The 17,756-nt window shown below is 40.7% G+C and overlaps 1 protein-coding gene across 4 annotated transcripts in view; it reads right to left on the reverse strand.

The window, feature by feature from the left end:
- Positions 1–17,756, reverse strand: part of LRRK1 (leucine rich repeat kinase 1) — a 73,843-nt gene that overhangs the window by 16,026 nt on the left and 40,061 nt on the right. For all 4 annotated transcript variants that reach the window (XR_015795345.1, XM_007423553.4, XM_007423552.4 and 1 more), the window contains 8 exons: positions 16,211–16,331; positions 14,891–15,050; positions 13,026–13,302; positions 9,099–9,270; positions 6,467–6,630; positions 4,872–5,011; positions 1,462–1,711; positions 88–254 (listed from right to left, as the gene is read on the reverse strand). Coding sequence is in view for 3 of the 4 variants with exons in the window: in XM_007423553.4 (XP_007423615.2) it covers positions 88–254; positions 1,462–1,711; positions 4,872–5,011; positions 6,467–6,630; positions 9,099–9,270; positions 13,026–13,302; positions 14,891–15,050; positions 16,211–16,331 (1,451 nt within the window). In the remaining variant the exon portion in view is untranslated. The remainder of the gene's footprint in view (positions 1–87; positions 255–1,461; positions 1,712–4,871; positions 5,012–6,466; positions 6,631–9,098; positions 9,271–13,025; positions 13,303–14,890; positions 15,051–16,210; positions 16,332–17,756) is intronic.

Here is a 17,756-nt window from a genome sequence, read left to right on the forward strand (position 1 = left end):
GTTGATACTGGGACGAGGTAACAACTGCCTACATGTGGAAGGAGAAAAGGACGGCTCTTCCATACCACTCAAATCTGGGCGTATTACCTGCTGCTGAATTGGCAGAACTCTTGTATTTTTTAATCTGAAAACGTTTGACAGCTACCGGTTTTCCTTGGTATTGTGCCCGATATATAACTGTTCCACTTCCTCCTTGGCCGAGAATGCTGTTTTCATTTTCTATGTATTCCAGTTTGCTATTTTCCAAGAATAATCTGCCAAGCATACAGAATGGAGTGAAGAGAGAAATGGGATTATTAAGCGATGCAGGTCAATTGAAGCCAAGATTTAAGATCGCCCATCTCTCCTCCTCCTAATCTCCCAGAACAGACAGTGCCCACTTCCCCTGGCCAAGATGATGCTTCCTCTCCAGCCATCTGCTGACTAGAAGATTATCAAGCAGAGAACATATTTCGTAATTACCATCATTTATAGTCAGGCTGCTTAACTGGCAGCATCTAATGTATCTTTTGACCGATAGCATCACTTCAAAGCGCAGGTAGGCTCCTCCATTAGGGAACCAAAGAAACATTCTTGGCACATACAAGATGATCATTTAGTTTTTTCCCCACCTTTTCCTGGGACAGCATGTCTGCTTACAGCAGAGACGCACAATTTTCTCCAGGCTGAGCTTCACACCCGGCCTTTACAAAGAGTGCAGAAGATGCTTTCCAAAAAATAGTGAGTGAGGCTAGGGTAGAAATTATATGAGATTTCATTTCATTTCTATTTAGAGGTCATTAAAGGCATTGTTAACCTTGTGTAGGTCACCATTTCCTCCAGCAGGGGATAGCCAACCTGGGCTGATGCCAAAAAAACCTAAGCGGGGTTAGATGTGGCTAGTACTTGGATAGGAGACCACTAGGAACACCCAGGTTGTAAGCTAGACTGTGAAGTTAAAAAAAAAAATCCCAGAAAGAAATGATAAGCCAATTCTGAACTGCTGACAAGAAAACTATGTGGATGTATTCATGGCGTCACCAGTAGTCAAGCTTTTTTACTTCTCTTCTATCACACTAAAAACTGCAATTTGGTAACAATTTTAGGTGGTCATCTACAACTTGGGAAGGTGGGACAGGTGGGACCAAGCTACCCATGATTACCCATGATTAAGTGTAACATAGAACTAGGTCACTCTTTCCAAACCTGACACCACCAGATGTATTGAAAATGTAACTCCGCAAACTCTTCTGGTGGAAATTCTGGAAGCTGAAGTTCTAACATACCTGAAGAGCACCAGGCTGGAGAAGCCTCCCCGGGTAGACTAAGGTAGGCAGAAATGTAAGGAATTTGCTGCAAGCATCTCCCCAGCATATATACTTGTTCATAATTTGTGATTGAAAAATGGTTATAGTAGGAAAGCCCAGGGAATGAGACTCAGATGCTATAATTTTGGGAGAAAGAATGGGAGAGCCTTATTACCTGGCTGGAAAATCCGTCATGAAAAGTTCGGGCACCAACTCCTGTAAAGGGACAGGTAGATCTGGATGCTGGGCACAGGTGATGCTGTCCTGCTCAATGGCCCTGAGAAAACAGTCTTCCATATTGAAGTACTGTACATCTTCTTTTTTCAGGCCGTCTTTCCCATCATGGGGCTTTGCAGCTGAACAGACGGGGCAAGGTGCATACTGCTCCATCAGTAGAGTTCCATCACTCTCGGTGGCGGTGAGGGCTGGAAAAATAACACAAACAGTTCATACTGAAGATACCTCTTTCGAAAGAGGGTTGCCCAAGACTGGACAAGGAGGAGAGGGGTTAGCACCAGCTTTCTGTTCCAGGAAGGAACAAGGACATGTATCAGTCTGCATGTACCCCCCACAATTCATTGAAAAAATGGACAGCCAAGGCCATAGAACTCCCACAGAGAGCCCAGAGCATTGCTTGATGGATATCAAAGGAGTGTGCGGTGGGGGTTGAAGAGAACCAGACAGCTGCGAATCTGCACTTGAATCCAAATAAGATCCTGTACTAGAACTGGTATTGTAGGAGGGGAGCCGTGCAGGTCTACGGTATCCAAAAACCAGAAGGAATCTGGCAACCCTTTTTCAGACTAACAAATGTATTAAAAGGTTCCTGCTGCCAGAAAATTCAAACCCTTGCTGAAGAGGTACTAGCTCCCATGCCAAATTCTCTTCAAGGTCTGAAAGGGCCACTGAAAAGAAAACTCTCCTCCTGCATGCTTTGAAAAGCTTGCTAGAAACCCTACTTACTTAAAAATACATCCCCTTGTAGGAAATTCTAAATCGCAGGAAGTTACATCTAACTCTATCCCAGAGTAGAGTTAGAGATGGCAGCTTAGAGACTTATTTATCAAAATCATTGATTTCAGGCCCTTTTTAAAATTCAAGCTGGGTTGTGCAACTTTCTTCAGGTGAAGAGTCATAATTTGCCTTCGACGTGTCATGCCACGGACTACATTCTCCAAAGTCTTCAGACTCAAGGGAAAAGCTAAATTTGATTTAATTTAACTGATGTCACAGTTACATTATATTAAATTAGTTAATACAGTTAATACAATTATTTTTCCCTTCTAGCCCACAAAAGCCAAAGACAATTTGGTTGTAACTTCTGACAGGGCTCTAGGGAGTTCCCCCAAGGCTCCTGGGGATGACAGATAGGTCTGGGCTTCTGGTTGTGCTCCTCTGCAGTAGAAATGAAGAACTCTGCTGGATCAAGCCAAGGCCCATCCTGGTCCTCCAGTCTGTGTATCACAGTAGCTAACCAGATATTTCTGGACGCTTTGCAAACAGATGAACATATGTTCCCTGGTATCTGGAGGCATGTTGGCCTAACTAGGAGATAACATTGAGTCTTCAAGACTAACAGTACTTAATAGACTGTCCTCCAAGAATTTATCTGATCCTTTTTAAAGCCATCCAAGTAAATGCTCAGCTCCACATCTTGTGGTGATGAATTCCATCACATGCGTGAAGAAGTACTTTCTTGTGTCTGCTCTGAATCTCCTTCCAAACAGCTTCACTGGATGACCCTGGACTTAGTGTTTCAAAAGAGGGAGGAAAAATGTGTCCTTGGCCACTTTCTCCATACCATGCATGATTTTATCCACCTCAATCATGCTTTCCGCCAGTCTCCTTGGCTGCCCTCTTCTGCACTGCCTTTATATTATATCCTTTTCCAAATACGGCAGCCAGAGCCTATTTACTCTGATGTAAGCAGACCATAAACACACTAATGCAACATGGGCATGTACCAGTGCCCAAAGGAGCACCCAAAGATGTTTATGTGCAAAAAAGAAAGTGAATGGATATCACTTTCCCTGAAATCAAAAGAGCAACTCCACCTAGCTATGATAAACCTTCTCCAAACTGTTGCCTGCTAGATATCTTGACTATCAGGTCTACCTTTCCCAAGACCATAGCTTGGGACTTGTAGTAGCCCATATCTGGAAGGCAGTAGATCAGGGAAGATTTCCCCAGGTGATACAGCATGCTACTGACAGATCTGAAAGAAACATGCATGCATTTTGCAAAATATTATGCTGCTTTTTAAATGAAGGAATTGCAACCAAAAATTTGCAGAACAATCTTTTCTTCATACCCCCACTTCCCAGTTTTCTGAGAGCTCAACCTCAGAGGGAGCACTGTGTTACACATCTTGACATCTGAATGCCAGTAAAGAAAATCAGCATCTTTTCCTTCTTTTTTCAACAGGCTGTTGCCGGGGTCACATAATCATGAAAAAAATGATGTAACTCTTAGTTCTGTATCTTTAGCACTTAGCTTCTTTATCCGTTCAAATATCCCAAACTTATTCTGATCAGAATTTGAATTTGGTTTTAAAAATGCCTTTCCTTTCTTCTTTTTCATGCATTACTAACATTTGGAAATGATCAAAGTGTTCGCCTAATTAATGGAATAATATTACTGTCAGTGATTAGTAGATGAATCAATTACTGTGGCTGTTAAGTGATCTGAATCTGCATTCAAACAAAAATAACATTCTGAAACTAAAAACACCGTATTCTTTGATTTTAAATGATACATGCATATTTCATAACTGACATTTTACAAAAGGGAGGAAATGCCTCTTTAAAATGCATTCTCGGGTTTTTTTTAGCCCACTAGTTCTTTTTGAGTACATGAGCAGAGGCGTGCACACACACACCCCACTTTGTATTAGATTATCATCCTCACATTTATGAACTTTGAGTGATCACGTTAATATAATATGACACGAGATGAAAACATTTATGCATTTTTCACAAACCCTTCTGAAGCAGTCAGTGCAATCTTTACAAATTATAGCTGACATAGACCATCTGATAGTGGGGTTGTACACATACCCCTGTTGGGTTATGGTTTCTTAAATAAATCATAATGGACTAACTGGGTTCACACCATATTGTAAGCCATAAATTATGGCCTATGTCCATAACATCTGTTAAACACCTGGCTCTTCCCACAAGTATTGGGCCAGAAATTTAAGTGAGCTCATTTAAATAGTTTATGTGATTACTTTACTACAGGGTTTATTAGTTGTGAATGACCTCTGATGTGGTACGTTTTAATTGTTTCATTATACTTTTTGTTTTTAGCTGATCGTTAGCCACCAAGAGTTGCATGGCGGATAGGCGGCCATATAAACTGAATGAACGAACAAATACATAAATGAATGAATGAGTTGGATTCATACAGCACAAGAAACCAAAACAGAACACATCACACCATAGCTTCTTCTAATGTGTGAATCCAATCAGACAACCCAAAACATCATCCAGGATGCTACATCCTTAAGGAGAACATAAAATAATATTTCAAGCTGGGGCCACTTCACCCCCACTATAGCAGAAATGACACGTCAATCCTTCTTACCTGGAAACCACTGGTCTATCAAAGAATTCACATGATCGGTGATAAAAGCCATGGCTGAAAAATCCCTCACATCTGACTGGCAGATGATTTTAATGCCACCACTTTTCTTCTTCTTCCAGTTCACATCAGAGGACTCCACACTGCCGGAACCAAAGCCAGGAGAAAGAAGGTTGAGAAACTGATCACAAGGAAGGAGAATTGGGTATATTTCTAACAGCTTTTCCAATGAGTCTCAGCTGCTAAGAAATCTGGTCACCTCTATTGTTCACTGTTCCTGATTTATTTTTATTTATTTCTTAGATCTACGGCTTTCATTCAGATGTACAGAATGCTGCCTCCTCCCACGTCATGTAGCATGTAGCCCAGGATTGTCACACTCTGTTAGACTCACTATCTCCCACCCTTTCACTCCTGGCAATACAATTTACTTGGAATTATTCCTAAGAATTAAACACTCCGGTTTAATCTCCAGTTCAGAAAGACAACAGGGTTCTTTTTACAAACAGAAAGGAGAAAAGGTCGGTAGTTGGAAATAAAACAGTGGGAGGTTATATATACAACTCTCTGTCTGAATCCACAGCATGAATTCTGAAATTGCTCTTCATTGTTTTAGGGTCAAAGACATTTAACATTTGCATTTGTGCAGTGAAAGACCATGTCTGGAAGGCAATGCAGATGAGCTCCAAGGACTGCACTGTAATCCTTCAAACTTGCAGGATCTTCTTTGCTTTCACTAGACCCACATATTTCTTCCAAACAGAACCAGATTCAAAATAGTACCTATGGGGGGGGAGGGCAATTCACAATGAGGATTAAGACGTTAGGAGAAAATTGCTCAGTCTGGGCAGTTTTTCCAGCATCAGAATAGAACTCATAGCTCAAAAAACTGTCGATCTCCAAGACCAAAAAACAAAGGAAAAAATGACAGTGCCACTAGCTGCCACAAGATGAAAGTTGTAAGCAGGAGAACACAAATATCTATTTTGGCCTCCAAGCTTCCTAGCCTGAAAAAATGTTCTGCCTTCATCATTTCCAAATCTGAGAACGTTTTTAGGAAACCTATAACCCAAAATGAGTTTCGAAGTACAAAGCTGGCCTTTAGAAAAATGTAAAAAAGAAGAGGAGGAGGAGGAAGAGATGGAAGCTGGCCTTGGGAAAAAACATGTGTCATTATCTGTGGTGATTTCATTCTTTTCCAGTGGGTCTTCAGAGAAGATGTTAGCTTCCTGCTTGTCCCGGTCGATGCAGTGGCAAGAAATAAAACGTTTTCAGTCCTAAGAATCAACGGATCAACATTTCTTTGGGTCTTTTAGACTGCAATTGGATTCACAGTTATTGGAGAGAAATCTCCACTGAGCACCGTAGATTTAAAACTAACAGCACAGAATTGATCTTGGCAACCTTAGTCAAAACTAAGCAGCTGGTGACACAGGGCCTGAGCCATCTTATATGGCTCTGTCATGGCGCTAACAATTAAGCTCATATCTCTACTTATCAAGAAATATAAAGGATGGGAGGCATTTCTAAAGGTCCATCCCACTTTGGGGTTTGGTAGGCAGTACCTCAGGACTACAACCACCTTCCTTAACATTTACCTTAAATAGCCTCCGTCAAAGGAGACAAACAGTCCTTCTTGCCAATAAATTGTGTGATTTCTTTTAACCCGGAATGTACTGCATCTGTTTCTCTGTGTGCCTGTGAAGCTGTAGATGGCAGACCTTTTAGTTCTATTCTTGGTCATCTTCTTGTTTTCAAAGAACTAGAAGAGAAAAAAATGGGCACATTGTAAAAAGAATTGTACCAGATAAGTACAGTCAAGAATTCTGTCTTCTTCATAGCCAACTAGATGCCTGCTAGTAGAATATGAAAATAGTAACAGCCATCTTGCTCGGCTCTTGGGCAAGTGGTTTTCAGAAGAAAATATAAAGCCATCATGAATACAGAATCCTAGAGATGGAAGAGGCCATTCCTACTTAGTGTAGGGATCCAATTAAAACATCTCCAAAAGTCTCTTCCTGAAGACATTCCACGAGAGAGAGACGATCACATTTCTCTGGGTGACTCATTCTCCTACTGAACTGCTCTTATCATTAGAGACTTTCCCCTAACTTTAAATTGGAAACTGCCTTCCTGTATCTTAAGGCCATTTTCCACGTCCTGCTCTCTGGGATGATAGACTCTGATCTCTATGTAATTTGCTTGCAAGTACTTGAACAGTATTCTCATGTCCCCTCTCAGTCCTCCCTTCTGAAGGCTAAACATAGCCATTTCCCTCAATCTCTTCCAATAACACAACTTCCTATCTCCTAATCATTTTCACACTTTTCTTTATGCCTATTCCAGTTTCTCTGAATCATCTGCAAAAGCGTGGACCTCCGAACACCATGCTTGAGGTGGAGTCTGTCTAGTTCAGAGAACAGTGAAATTATGATAGTTTCCCAGTTTTTGGAAACTATATTGCTACTGATGGTGTATTTCACTCTTTTTCCAGCAGTCAATCAGTCTTCCTGCAACTGAAGACCACTGTTTTGCATCCTTTGCTCTGGGATGGTACAGAACAGGCCGTGGCCACCATTGTCATTTAGATCCCGTTGCCACTGAGTGCTTTCTTCTCCAAGAATTCTATCTTCTCTTTTTTAAAACATCCAAGCTGGTAGTTTTTAACTGTCTCTCTCACGTAGCAAGTTCTACAGTTTATGTGTTGGGGGAAGAAGTCCTTCCTTTGTCCAGTAACTCCCACTTTTTGTTTATTGGATTCTAGGAAAACATTTCCCTCTGTGCTTTCTCCACATAATGGAGAATTTATACCTATTGATCACCTTCCCAGTGCAGTGCAAATCACGTACCTCCTGATTACAAAACATCACCAAACTTCATCATATAATCCTGGCCAGCATAGGGCAACCTTCTTTCTTGGTATTAACATTGTTTGGCAAAGATAAGCATCAAAGATACTCAACCTTATGGCTACCACCTACTGTCTCCCCTAAATACTGAAATGTTGGTCTAACAGTGCAGCTGGATTGCCCATCCTAGGAATACACAATGTTACCAGGAAATACTTTTAATTTTTTCCCCCCAAAATTGTATGTTCATAAGGAGCCTACTATGTCCCTGAGGTCCTGCAGAATTATTCCCAGCATCGGTGCTGATACAAATCAACTGAACGGTTTGATGTGATGACAGGATAATAACAAGATAACAAGATTGGGTGGGTAATTACACAGATTGCCCATGAAGTTAATGCCAATGTAATCAAGTGCTTAGAATTAACTAGTGCCAAGTGTATTTCTATTATGTCTTCAGCAAAACACACACTCTGATTACAGGCATGCTTGAATCACTTTTGCTTTGAAGAGAAACAAAGCTCTACTCTATAATTGTGCAGGACGATTTTGGTGCTTCTTGATGCCATCAAAATACCCTCTTTGGGATCTGACCAAAGTAAAAAACGTGGCAGGGAAAAAGCATGTATAGTGTAAAGGACTGAATCCAGTGGGATCTCCATCAGCAAACCCAAATTTGGCTTTCCCTCCAACACTATTCCTGAAAACCCTGGTTTCTGTCCTCTGGACCACAGCCATTGGGCAAATGGGAAAATATCGAAGTAGACTGTAGTGATGTGATCCTACCAACTCTAATTTCCCAGAGATTTCTTCTCCACAAGTACTGCTGATTGCAGACAACTAAACAGAGCTATTGAGAACTGTGCCTATAGCTAATTCTATGATAGGTCTGGTTCATGCTAGAAAGTGACCAATGTCTGTAAACTATTATGTTGTGATTATCATTTAATGCTGGATTCTGAATCTCAAAATTCCCAAGAGTTCTTGGCATTTTGCTCCCAGCTTTAGGCTGCCCTGCCCTTCTGTAGAATCAGAGACAATCAACATTCAACATGCCCAGTCTGCACCCTGCAAATGCGTTAATATTAATATGATCTCATTATAAGGCAGTTCTTGCACATAACTGAAATTGAAAGAAGGTTCATTTTCCAAGGATTCTGAGTGAGGCTGTGAGGGGATTGGAACTTAGGCCTCACTAATGAACATGTATTTTGACTATCTTTGGCCCACAACAAAGGAACAGATCATAAGATATTCACAGTAATGCTGATGCTTCATTTACATTCCATTCTAGACAAAGAAATGGCATTTGCAAGCAAAGTTTGTTGCTCAACCTTTCATCTCACGCTGAAGTTCTTTCCCAAGTCTTTCATCCACATACCTGAAGATCCATCTCCGCAAGACTGATCAGCATCCGGGCGATAAACCGTTGCCAAAAGCCAACAGGGACAAAACTCATCTTGAATACTCTTTGGATGGTGTTTGTTGTCTGGTGGCGTAAGCCATGAACATCAAAGGCTGGCTTGGCAGGAAGCAGGTGGGGCAGAAGATAACTGAAACCCAGTTAAACATTCCGATTATATAAGATGAAGTTTTTGAAAGCAGAACTTTATTTCCCTCTGCTGGATGAAACCTCTATGTATACAGGGGGTTATATCCCATTACCGTCTTGAATACTTCACTTTTGGAACACATATGTTCCAACTTATCCTCCTTCCTATTTTTTCCCCCCCAAAATCTAGATTCTTTCCCAACCACTTTTATTTATTTTTTTAAGGCAGTTGTGGCTTGTGTACCTTGCAGTATTTATGTTTCATCAAAATCAAACTGGGTATTTTCTCTGAGCATTTAGAAATTGACTAGAAGGGACTGAAACTGACTATATTGGAATTACTAATAGGAACTTTTCCTGAAAATGAGCAGAGCTGGGGCAAGAACACCAGGCACACTCTTAACTATGCTTTCCCCAAAGGATCAGTGGACAGGAAAGGATTCATTTAAAAAAACCTTTGATTGTTCCAACTTTTGCAGATAGAAAATTACACTCATAAAGTGCTCTACAGCAATCAAAGCACTAGTCACCTCAAATACGTGCCCTTTCCAGGACCTCCTATTTATCCCATATATGTGAAATATATATCTGTGAAATATGTGTCTTGTGCTCCAATCTGAAGCACAGTAGACACTGTCTAGCTATTTTGTTACCACGTTCCTACAGAAGTTGTGATAATTTGCCACTGCAGTGTCTTACACATCAAAAGGGCTTCCAATAAAGATCCTGTCTTGGTTTCACAATGAGAAGTTCAAAAATATAGAACATTATATGTCTTTAAAATTATAAATATTATTTAAAAAGCATTACAATTGAATGCTAGCAGATCTTGCTTTCTTTTAAATCCAGGAACTCCTTCCGGAAAAAGATATGCTGATGAAAAATTGCATTATACATTATACTGAATGATTAAACTGCTACTGTCAGAATCTCGGTGAATTGTGGTCAATGGTCCTGTATAATGCATTTCCAGCTATAGCCAAATTCCACTCCATATGAGACTAACAAAAGGAAACAGTCTCAGAATACCCCTTAAACTTGATTAAGAACATTCCAAAATACATTTTTTGGCTGATAAAACAATTATTTTTCTACCCAACCACAGGGTCGCAAACCACTTGTCCGACAATCCAGACTAATTGCTGATGATCCATCAGAAAGAGCTAATCGTAATAACAGTGTCAATAAATAGCAGCATAGTTTGAACAAATTTTTTTAAAATTTTAATGTTTTATGTATTTATACGTATTTATGGTTTTTAATGTTTTGTGTGAACCACCCAGAGTCCCCCACTGGGGGGAGATGGGCGGGAAGAAATTAAATAAATAAATAAAGTAAACAAATAAATAAAAAGGCTCTGAAAAAGGCTAAGAAAGGAGGACATAATGATGTGCTTCTTTGCTGTGATTGGTTTGGCAAGAAAAGAAAGGAAGGAGGAAAGAACAAATGTGAGGAAAAAAATCTGGTTTCTTAAGCTCCCAAACTGAGCAGCTTCTGACTCATAATTCAGAGAAGCTCATGATGGCAACACTGAAGAATCCATTTCCTTAAGACAAGTCCAACACAAATCTCTCCAAATTCCTTCCGGGGAATGCAAAGACCTGACACCCTATCTCCTTGGCAGAAAGATCTGCTAACGTGTCAGCTTCATGTGCAAAGTTTATTGTGATTATTTTTAGGCACTCCCTGACAGCCAGATGTAATAAATTGGGTTGAAAGGAAGAGAAACAGGCCTTTGCAATAATGACAGTGTCTATGAGTATTCTCCAGAAAGCGTTGGACTGCAGTTCCTATCAACCCCAGCCAGAACGGCCAGAGGCAAGGGATTGTGGTGTCCAACACCCAGAAGCAACTAGGTTCCCCATGCTTCCTGCGTTTCTTTTATGGTGTGATGCAAACAGGAGCCACAAAGAATTAGAGGAGTAATTAGAGGAGTAATTAGAGTCAATCCAGAGTGCCTCCCACCACCATGAAGGCCTTCCCATTGCAAATGACAGTGAGGCAGGGCAACGTGGTACCAAATGTATATCTTCCCTGCTCTGCTCCTGGAGAATGTTAATACTTTGCACCATTTTGCCTCCTTTATCCATCGCAATGGGCATGTCTGTGCTCCAAAAGGAGGAACATCCCTAAGTTTCCAACTTCTAGAAAACTTTTGTAAACAACTGCTTGAAGGTATTTGGAGGAAAAGCAAGAAGAAAGGGCTATCATTCCCCCCTGCCCACTTCAGAATCCCAGATATTATTGTTCCTTCTCCTCTATGCACAATACATTTTCAGTTGTAGCTTTGTCCCTAGAATAAATTATTCTTCAGGAAGGTAAGAACTGGAGTTGAATAGGAAAGTGTAAATGTGTGTCAGAAAATAAAGTGCAAATGGCTTTGAAAAGTGCAAGTATAATGTGGTAATGGCCCACTAGTCTGGTTTGCCCACACACAAGTCTAGGTCAGGGTTTTTAAAATAAGTCTGTTGAATAAACCATAGTGGCCTTGTTTACGCATAAAGCTAAGCCATTATGAACGGGTGAGCACATCATGCTGCATGAAAACCAACCCATGTTATGTCTTAGCCACCTTGTCAGAGTGTTTTTTGTGTGTCTAAGCTGGTTCCCTTCAAATGTAATGATTTTATGGTGACTTGTTCCTTTTAAAAGTAACATTTTATTTTTAAAGTTGAGCGCAACTTCTGATGACTACATGGACATGTCCAGATAGTTTTCTTGGAAACAATAAGGAAGCAACTTTGCCACCAATTTCTTCTCAGATGATTTTTCTAATTCTAGCTACATCCCTATAATTTTCTGGAGGTCTCCCACCTAAGTACTGACCAAGCCTGACCCAGCTTATCTTTTCAGCCCAAACAAGGTTAGCTAAGTGACAAACATCTTGAGATCTTATTCCTCTTGGCTCTAGTTGTTTGCAAAAGCGGTGGGAAACAGATGAACAGGAACACTGACCCCATCATAGCTAATAAACCACAAATATGACTCTGGTTTTAACCACTGCTTGTTATGTTTGAGCTCAGAACACTGGGCTCTTTTTGTTTTTTAGCCCCATGTGGATATAGGAAGGTGAAATGGAAGGAAAATAATCCAGGAACTGGCTGAATGAGCCATGAATACATGATTTATCAGACTGCCTCTGGGTTGGTCAATGAAGCATAGCTGAAATAAATTTTGGCCATGCGACGGTCTTGAAGAAAAATTCCCTTGCATTTTTCTTCTAGTTTTCATTCCATTTGATGAAAAAGACCTTCCTTTAGACATTCTTCCAAAGGAGAAATTTTGGGGGAAACTTTAATGGATGGAATTTATTTAGAGATAAGATGGCCAAGAAGAGCATGAATGTTCTATTTTTCATCATCCCTGCAACCTCTCTGGCTTCCTATCCTACCAGTGAAGTGTAAAGGGAAAATAACAAGTGTGGATTTCTGTCATGGAGCTTTTTCAGTTGTAGTGCTACTATCGCTCCTAAGAGAGAATCCTTCTTTTGGGAAATGTTGGGGCATTTCTCCTTCCCTGGAAAGAGTTTGGAGAAACTGTCCACCTAATTTGTCTCCACAAATATGCTGGAGAATTTCAGAAGGCTCTTTGTGCCTTTTGAGTCTGGCGTTTGGAGAAATTGTCCACTTAATTTGTCTCCACGAATAACCAAATCAGAGAGGAAGGAAAAGGGGGGAGTCTGGAGTGACTTCTTTTCATGCCCTTTTGGTTCCCTTAATCTCAGTGACTCCACTCTGATGACAATTACCAATGTACCTGTTGTTAGCTATCGGTAATGCAATTTCAAACTTGGCAAGGAATTGGAAATACTGCTCTTCTGTCTCTTTGGTGAAACCTGTCCCAACCATCAGCATCCGGAGGTCCTCTGCTTTGATCACACCATTCTTGGCAACTGACTTTGAACTTTTGATGTTGAAGATTCTCTGCAGACATTCAGACAACCACACTGGGTCAAGGAAATAGAGATTCCTCAGCCCATGGCTTGTGTCTGGGAAATGCATCAGTGTTCCTGTTTCTATTAGGAAATTGATGGCTGTGGGGAAAGGAAGATATCACAGTTAGGCTAGGGGTGCAACCACTTTTTAATTACTCCTATCCCTTCTTTTCAGATTGCCATTTAGAGATTGGTACTATATCTTTAAATTCCTCTGCACCAGGGACTTTTCCACTCCACTCATTCTCTTCAGTTTTCCATGCACAAACAGTCTGCTGTAGCAGAAAGAGTGCCAGGCCCACACACGGGATCGGAGGGAGGGGATGTGTATATTCACATTACTGAAAAAATACAAAAGTAAGACAGATACAAAGCTCCACAATGCAATCTGGACTGGAGCCAAATGCATTGTTTCCAAATATATTCCTCAACCACGAAATACAGTCCTCATAGAGTTGCAAAGGTCCATTTCCACTTTCAATTTATTTATCTGAAATACATCTTTCTGCTTTTAAAAGTCTTTAATTGTTCGTATCAGTCCCTTATTCAAATTCTAATAAGACTGGAACTAGGCTGTGTTTCCCTTGGGGCTGGATTAAGACTTCGTCATCTCAGATTTTAGCTCAAGCAACTCGATTGGGGTCCATCTAATATTTCTAGACAGGTTCTCCTCCACTCTAAGAAGACACATGAATGATGATTTGGCATACTGCAGTCTTTCCGTGCCAGCATTATCTGCTTTGGGTCTTAATAAAAATCTGGTTGAACTGGAGCAGAGGATTTGGGATTTAGATATCCACAATGATAGAGCCAATATTTCCCTTCCCCTTTATAACACAACTCCCTTTCTCCTTGGACTTTTCCTAGATATTTCTTCAAAATTCTATATGCCCCTCATAGGAGACTATTTGCTGTTGCCCAAATTGGGGCATTAGCTATTAGGGCAACATCTGGCAGATATGTAAGTCTCCCCTATGAAAGCCGTACTTGTTTTTGTTCAAAGAGACAGAATGTGTTTCACATGTGTTATTAAAATATCCATTGTACATCCAATGGCAGTCAATATTTCCAGTTGTTAACAACTTCAGTTGCCATTGTGACCAAGAGGCCAACGCCATTCTGAAACCTCTAAGAAGGTTGAAAAATTGATATCAACAGCTATAGTTCTTAGAAGCTATCTGATTCCTCCCTCATGCTATTAACTATTAGCTGTTAATTGTTTCAGAATTTTCTTGGATTTTTAAACATTCTTTTATTCTATTGTATTGTTGGTCTTTTTCTTGTGTTGGGTCTTAGAGTATAAATAAACTTTGATTGTTCATATTTTGTTTTAGGTGGTTAGCCCTCTTGAGTTTCCCACGGGTGGAAAAGCAGGTATAAATGGGCATCACCACTGTTATTTTCCCTGCCATTTATAATATTCATTGTTTCCTGAAATACTCAGAATGCCCCATGCAAATCACCCCAGGAATTCCTTATGATGCTATGGCCAACCTTGCTGTTCCCGCTCAGGGAGTCTGCAGCTATGATACAATTGCAGCTTAATCTTTTGGGTTTCATGAACACCAGAAAAACCTTGCCACCGCAACTTTGCACACACACACGAAGTTTGTGCGCAGAATATACTTGTACACTGCCAAGCATACCGTATGTCTAGCCTCTGAAAAATTATTCCATGAATATATACCAGACTGCATGTCTTCATAGTCCTTGATGTCATTGGCTGGAGTTTTCTCAATGATTTCTTGTATTTCCTTGTCAGTGAGATATTGCACGTTATCATTTTGGCTTCTCCTCTGTTGCTCAATTATGACAGATACTTGAAGGCTCAAATAGCTCCTTGGGACCTGTTACATGATACTGCAAATCAATCACTTGATCAAAGCAATGTATCTGTTCAGTTTTATATAGCACATTCTGGTTACTGAGACTAAGAAGGAATGAAATTGAGGATGTTGTTGTTATGAAAGGGGTATCCTTTTCTCCTCATGTATTACCTGGAATTTAGGATCAGCCAATAAAAGGGCCTTGGTTCTGGATGCAAAAAGTAAGATATACTTTGTCGAAGTTTTCATCAAAGGCTGATCAAGTATGCTAATTAACTGTTCAAAGATGTGGTGATGGTCGTTGATTTAGAGGGGTTCAAACTAGTCTCACACAAATTGGTCCTCTCCAAGCAGCTCCAAGAATTCTAGAAGCTGCCATTCCAATAAACCACTCCTGGAGGTAATTGGGTTGGATCAGACAAACTCATGGAGGATGGTTCTACTGCTGGCTATGAGAGCAGACATGAAGCCAACATGTCTAGAGGCAATATATCTTTTAAAACCAGATGCTGAGTATTTGAATGAAAGGGAAAGGCCATCAATCTCATGCCCTTCTTTCAAACAATTAAAATACATCTCACAAATCTATAATCCTATTTCAGGATTGTCTAAATAAGCAACTGTTGCTGAGATCATAGTAGGGCACTGACCCACCAAAATTGGAGGGGGGCGGGCTGGAGAAACAGAATGTAGAACTGGAGAAGAGCAACCGGAATGGTTTCAGACTACCCCAGATGTTAGTGAAAGATAACTCCCAGCTTCCCTCATCAACCGGCTGCAGTTTTTAGAAGCTATGGTTCACCAACATCTAGAGAACCAAAAATTCTCCCCACTTGATAACGAAGGCTAAGGAGATAAGGCTAGAGAAGTTATTCCCTGCTGCTGTTATTCAGTCAGAATTCCCACATGAGATTAGATGAAATTAGTTGGAACTATAGCCATACTCAGAAGTCACACCCAGTCACAAAGTAAATGTACATTGTGCAGACTAATCTGTCCCACCCTCCAACATCTGCATGTTCTGGGCACACAACTGCAGCTAAGGAGTCTTAATGTGTACAAAGCAGTGCCATGTTTACAATACTTCTCAGTAGGGCTTACGTGTCCCTTAAAAGTTACAAAGCTGAGAAACCCCTAACTGCCCAAAGCGACATAGCTGTCCCCTCTAGGAAATTACACACCAGTCTCCCAACAAGCCTCTGCGAGCCGATGGAACTTCCAACATCCTTCATGTTTGCACTGATGTGAAAGATCAACTGTCGCAACCCATCCAAGCCTTCCAGTGTTTTGCACGAGAGTTCACTGCAAAGAAAAATGGCAAGAAAAACCATCTTTTATTTACTTATGATTAAATTTATACGCCGCCCATCTCCCCCAGAGGGTGACCCCGGGCGACTTACAATTAAAAACCAAGACAATAAAAACAATAAAAATATAAATACCCCCCAATTAAAACACAAATAACAAATCTATAAAAGCAATATACAGATCAAGAAGATTTGTATGTAAATATGTAATGCTTTAAATATGTCAATAGGTAAATGCTTTGCCACTGCTGTCCTTCTGATTTCATAATATAGCCTACAGCCCTAGATTTCCACTGGTCTCCCACCCATGGACTAATGAGGTCTGACCATGCTCAGCTTTTTGATATAAGCCAAGATCAACTCAGCGTTCCTTGTTACATTTGCTCTTTAACCGATGGCATTACTTGTTGAAAATGGAAGGGAAAATATTTTGTCCATATTACACACACACACACAAACACATTTTGCTAGGTACCCAACCCTGTCCCTTGTTAGCAAAACAGGCTTGCTACCTTTACAGCCAAGACCAGGTTGCTACTCTAAGCCGTAAGGCTGTCTTTCTAATGATGCACCACTGTCTTGGGCACCAGGAAATGCAATTAATAAACAGACAAGGGACTCTGAAGTCATGTGTCCTGAAGAAGCCAGACAATCAGCTACTGTTGACCTCTAATTCCTTCTCCACCGAGAAAGCTAAAATCTCACATTCAAATGTCATGCTAGGCTTGGCTAACCAAGCCATAGATGGTTCATTACCCACACATTTTTGTGGGCAGTGACTGTATCTGCCTGAAAGCTTAAGCATGACATGGAAATGCTATCTTGTGCTCTGCTTGTGGTACATGTTGGATTGAGCTGTAGAATTAAAATGTTAGAGCTAGGCTTTGCTTTGTGGAAAAGAGTGTGACCAGCTCTCTGGAGTACAATTTTGTGAGGCAACAGAAGGGTTTAGGCCCTAATCTCAGACACTAAAAAAAAAATCTCTTGCTGTTTAAGAACTGCTTTTACTGTATTGCACTCCCCTCGGTCTTCACGTTATGAGGAGTAATTTTTTTTCTGTGCCTCACCACCAAGTCTTTTCTTACTCATCCTCCACATATTCTGTAGGCTGCAAGGGAAGGAAACTAAAGGGTATTTCTTCAGAAACAGTATCTTCTGTTGCTAAAATCCAGTCACCATTGACCAGGGTGGGGGGAAGGAAGGAGACCACCGCACAGTGACAGGATATAATGGAGCTTCTGTCTGCAGCATACTATAGTTTTCCTGCAGAGCACAAATCACCAAACAGCACACTGCTTATCCTGGCCTCACCATTCAGTAGCAATAGGTGAAGGAGTCTGAGTAAGAGGAACTGTCTGAGGGGGAAAAGGTTGACTGGAAAAGTCTGTTATAATATTCCCCCAGCTGAAAGGAAATTCGT

Source organism: Python bivittatus, unplaced genomic scaffold, assembly GCF_059951505.1.
Source record: "Python bivittatus isolate LINGU-HERP-01145 unplaced genomic scaffold, Pbiv_v1 ctg000140_np1212, whole genome shotgun sequence".
In the NCBI taxonomy this organism is placed as follows: domain Eukaryota; kingdom Metazoa; phylum Chordata; class Lepidosauria; order Squamata; family Pythonidae; genus Python; species Python bivittatus.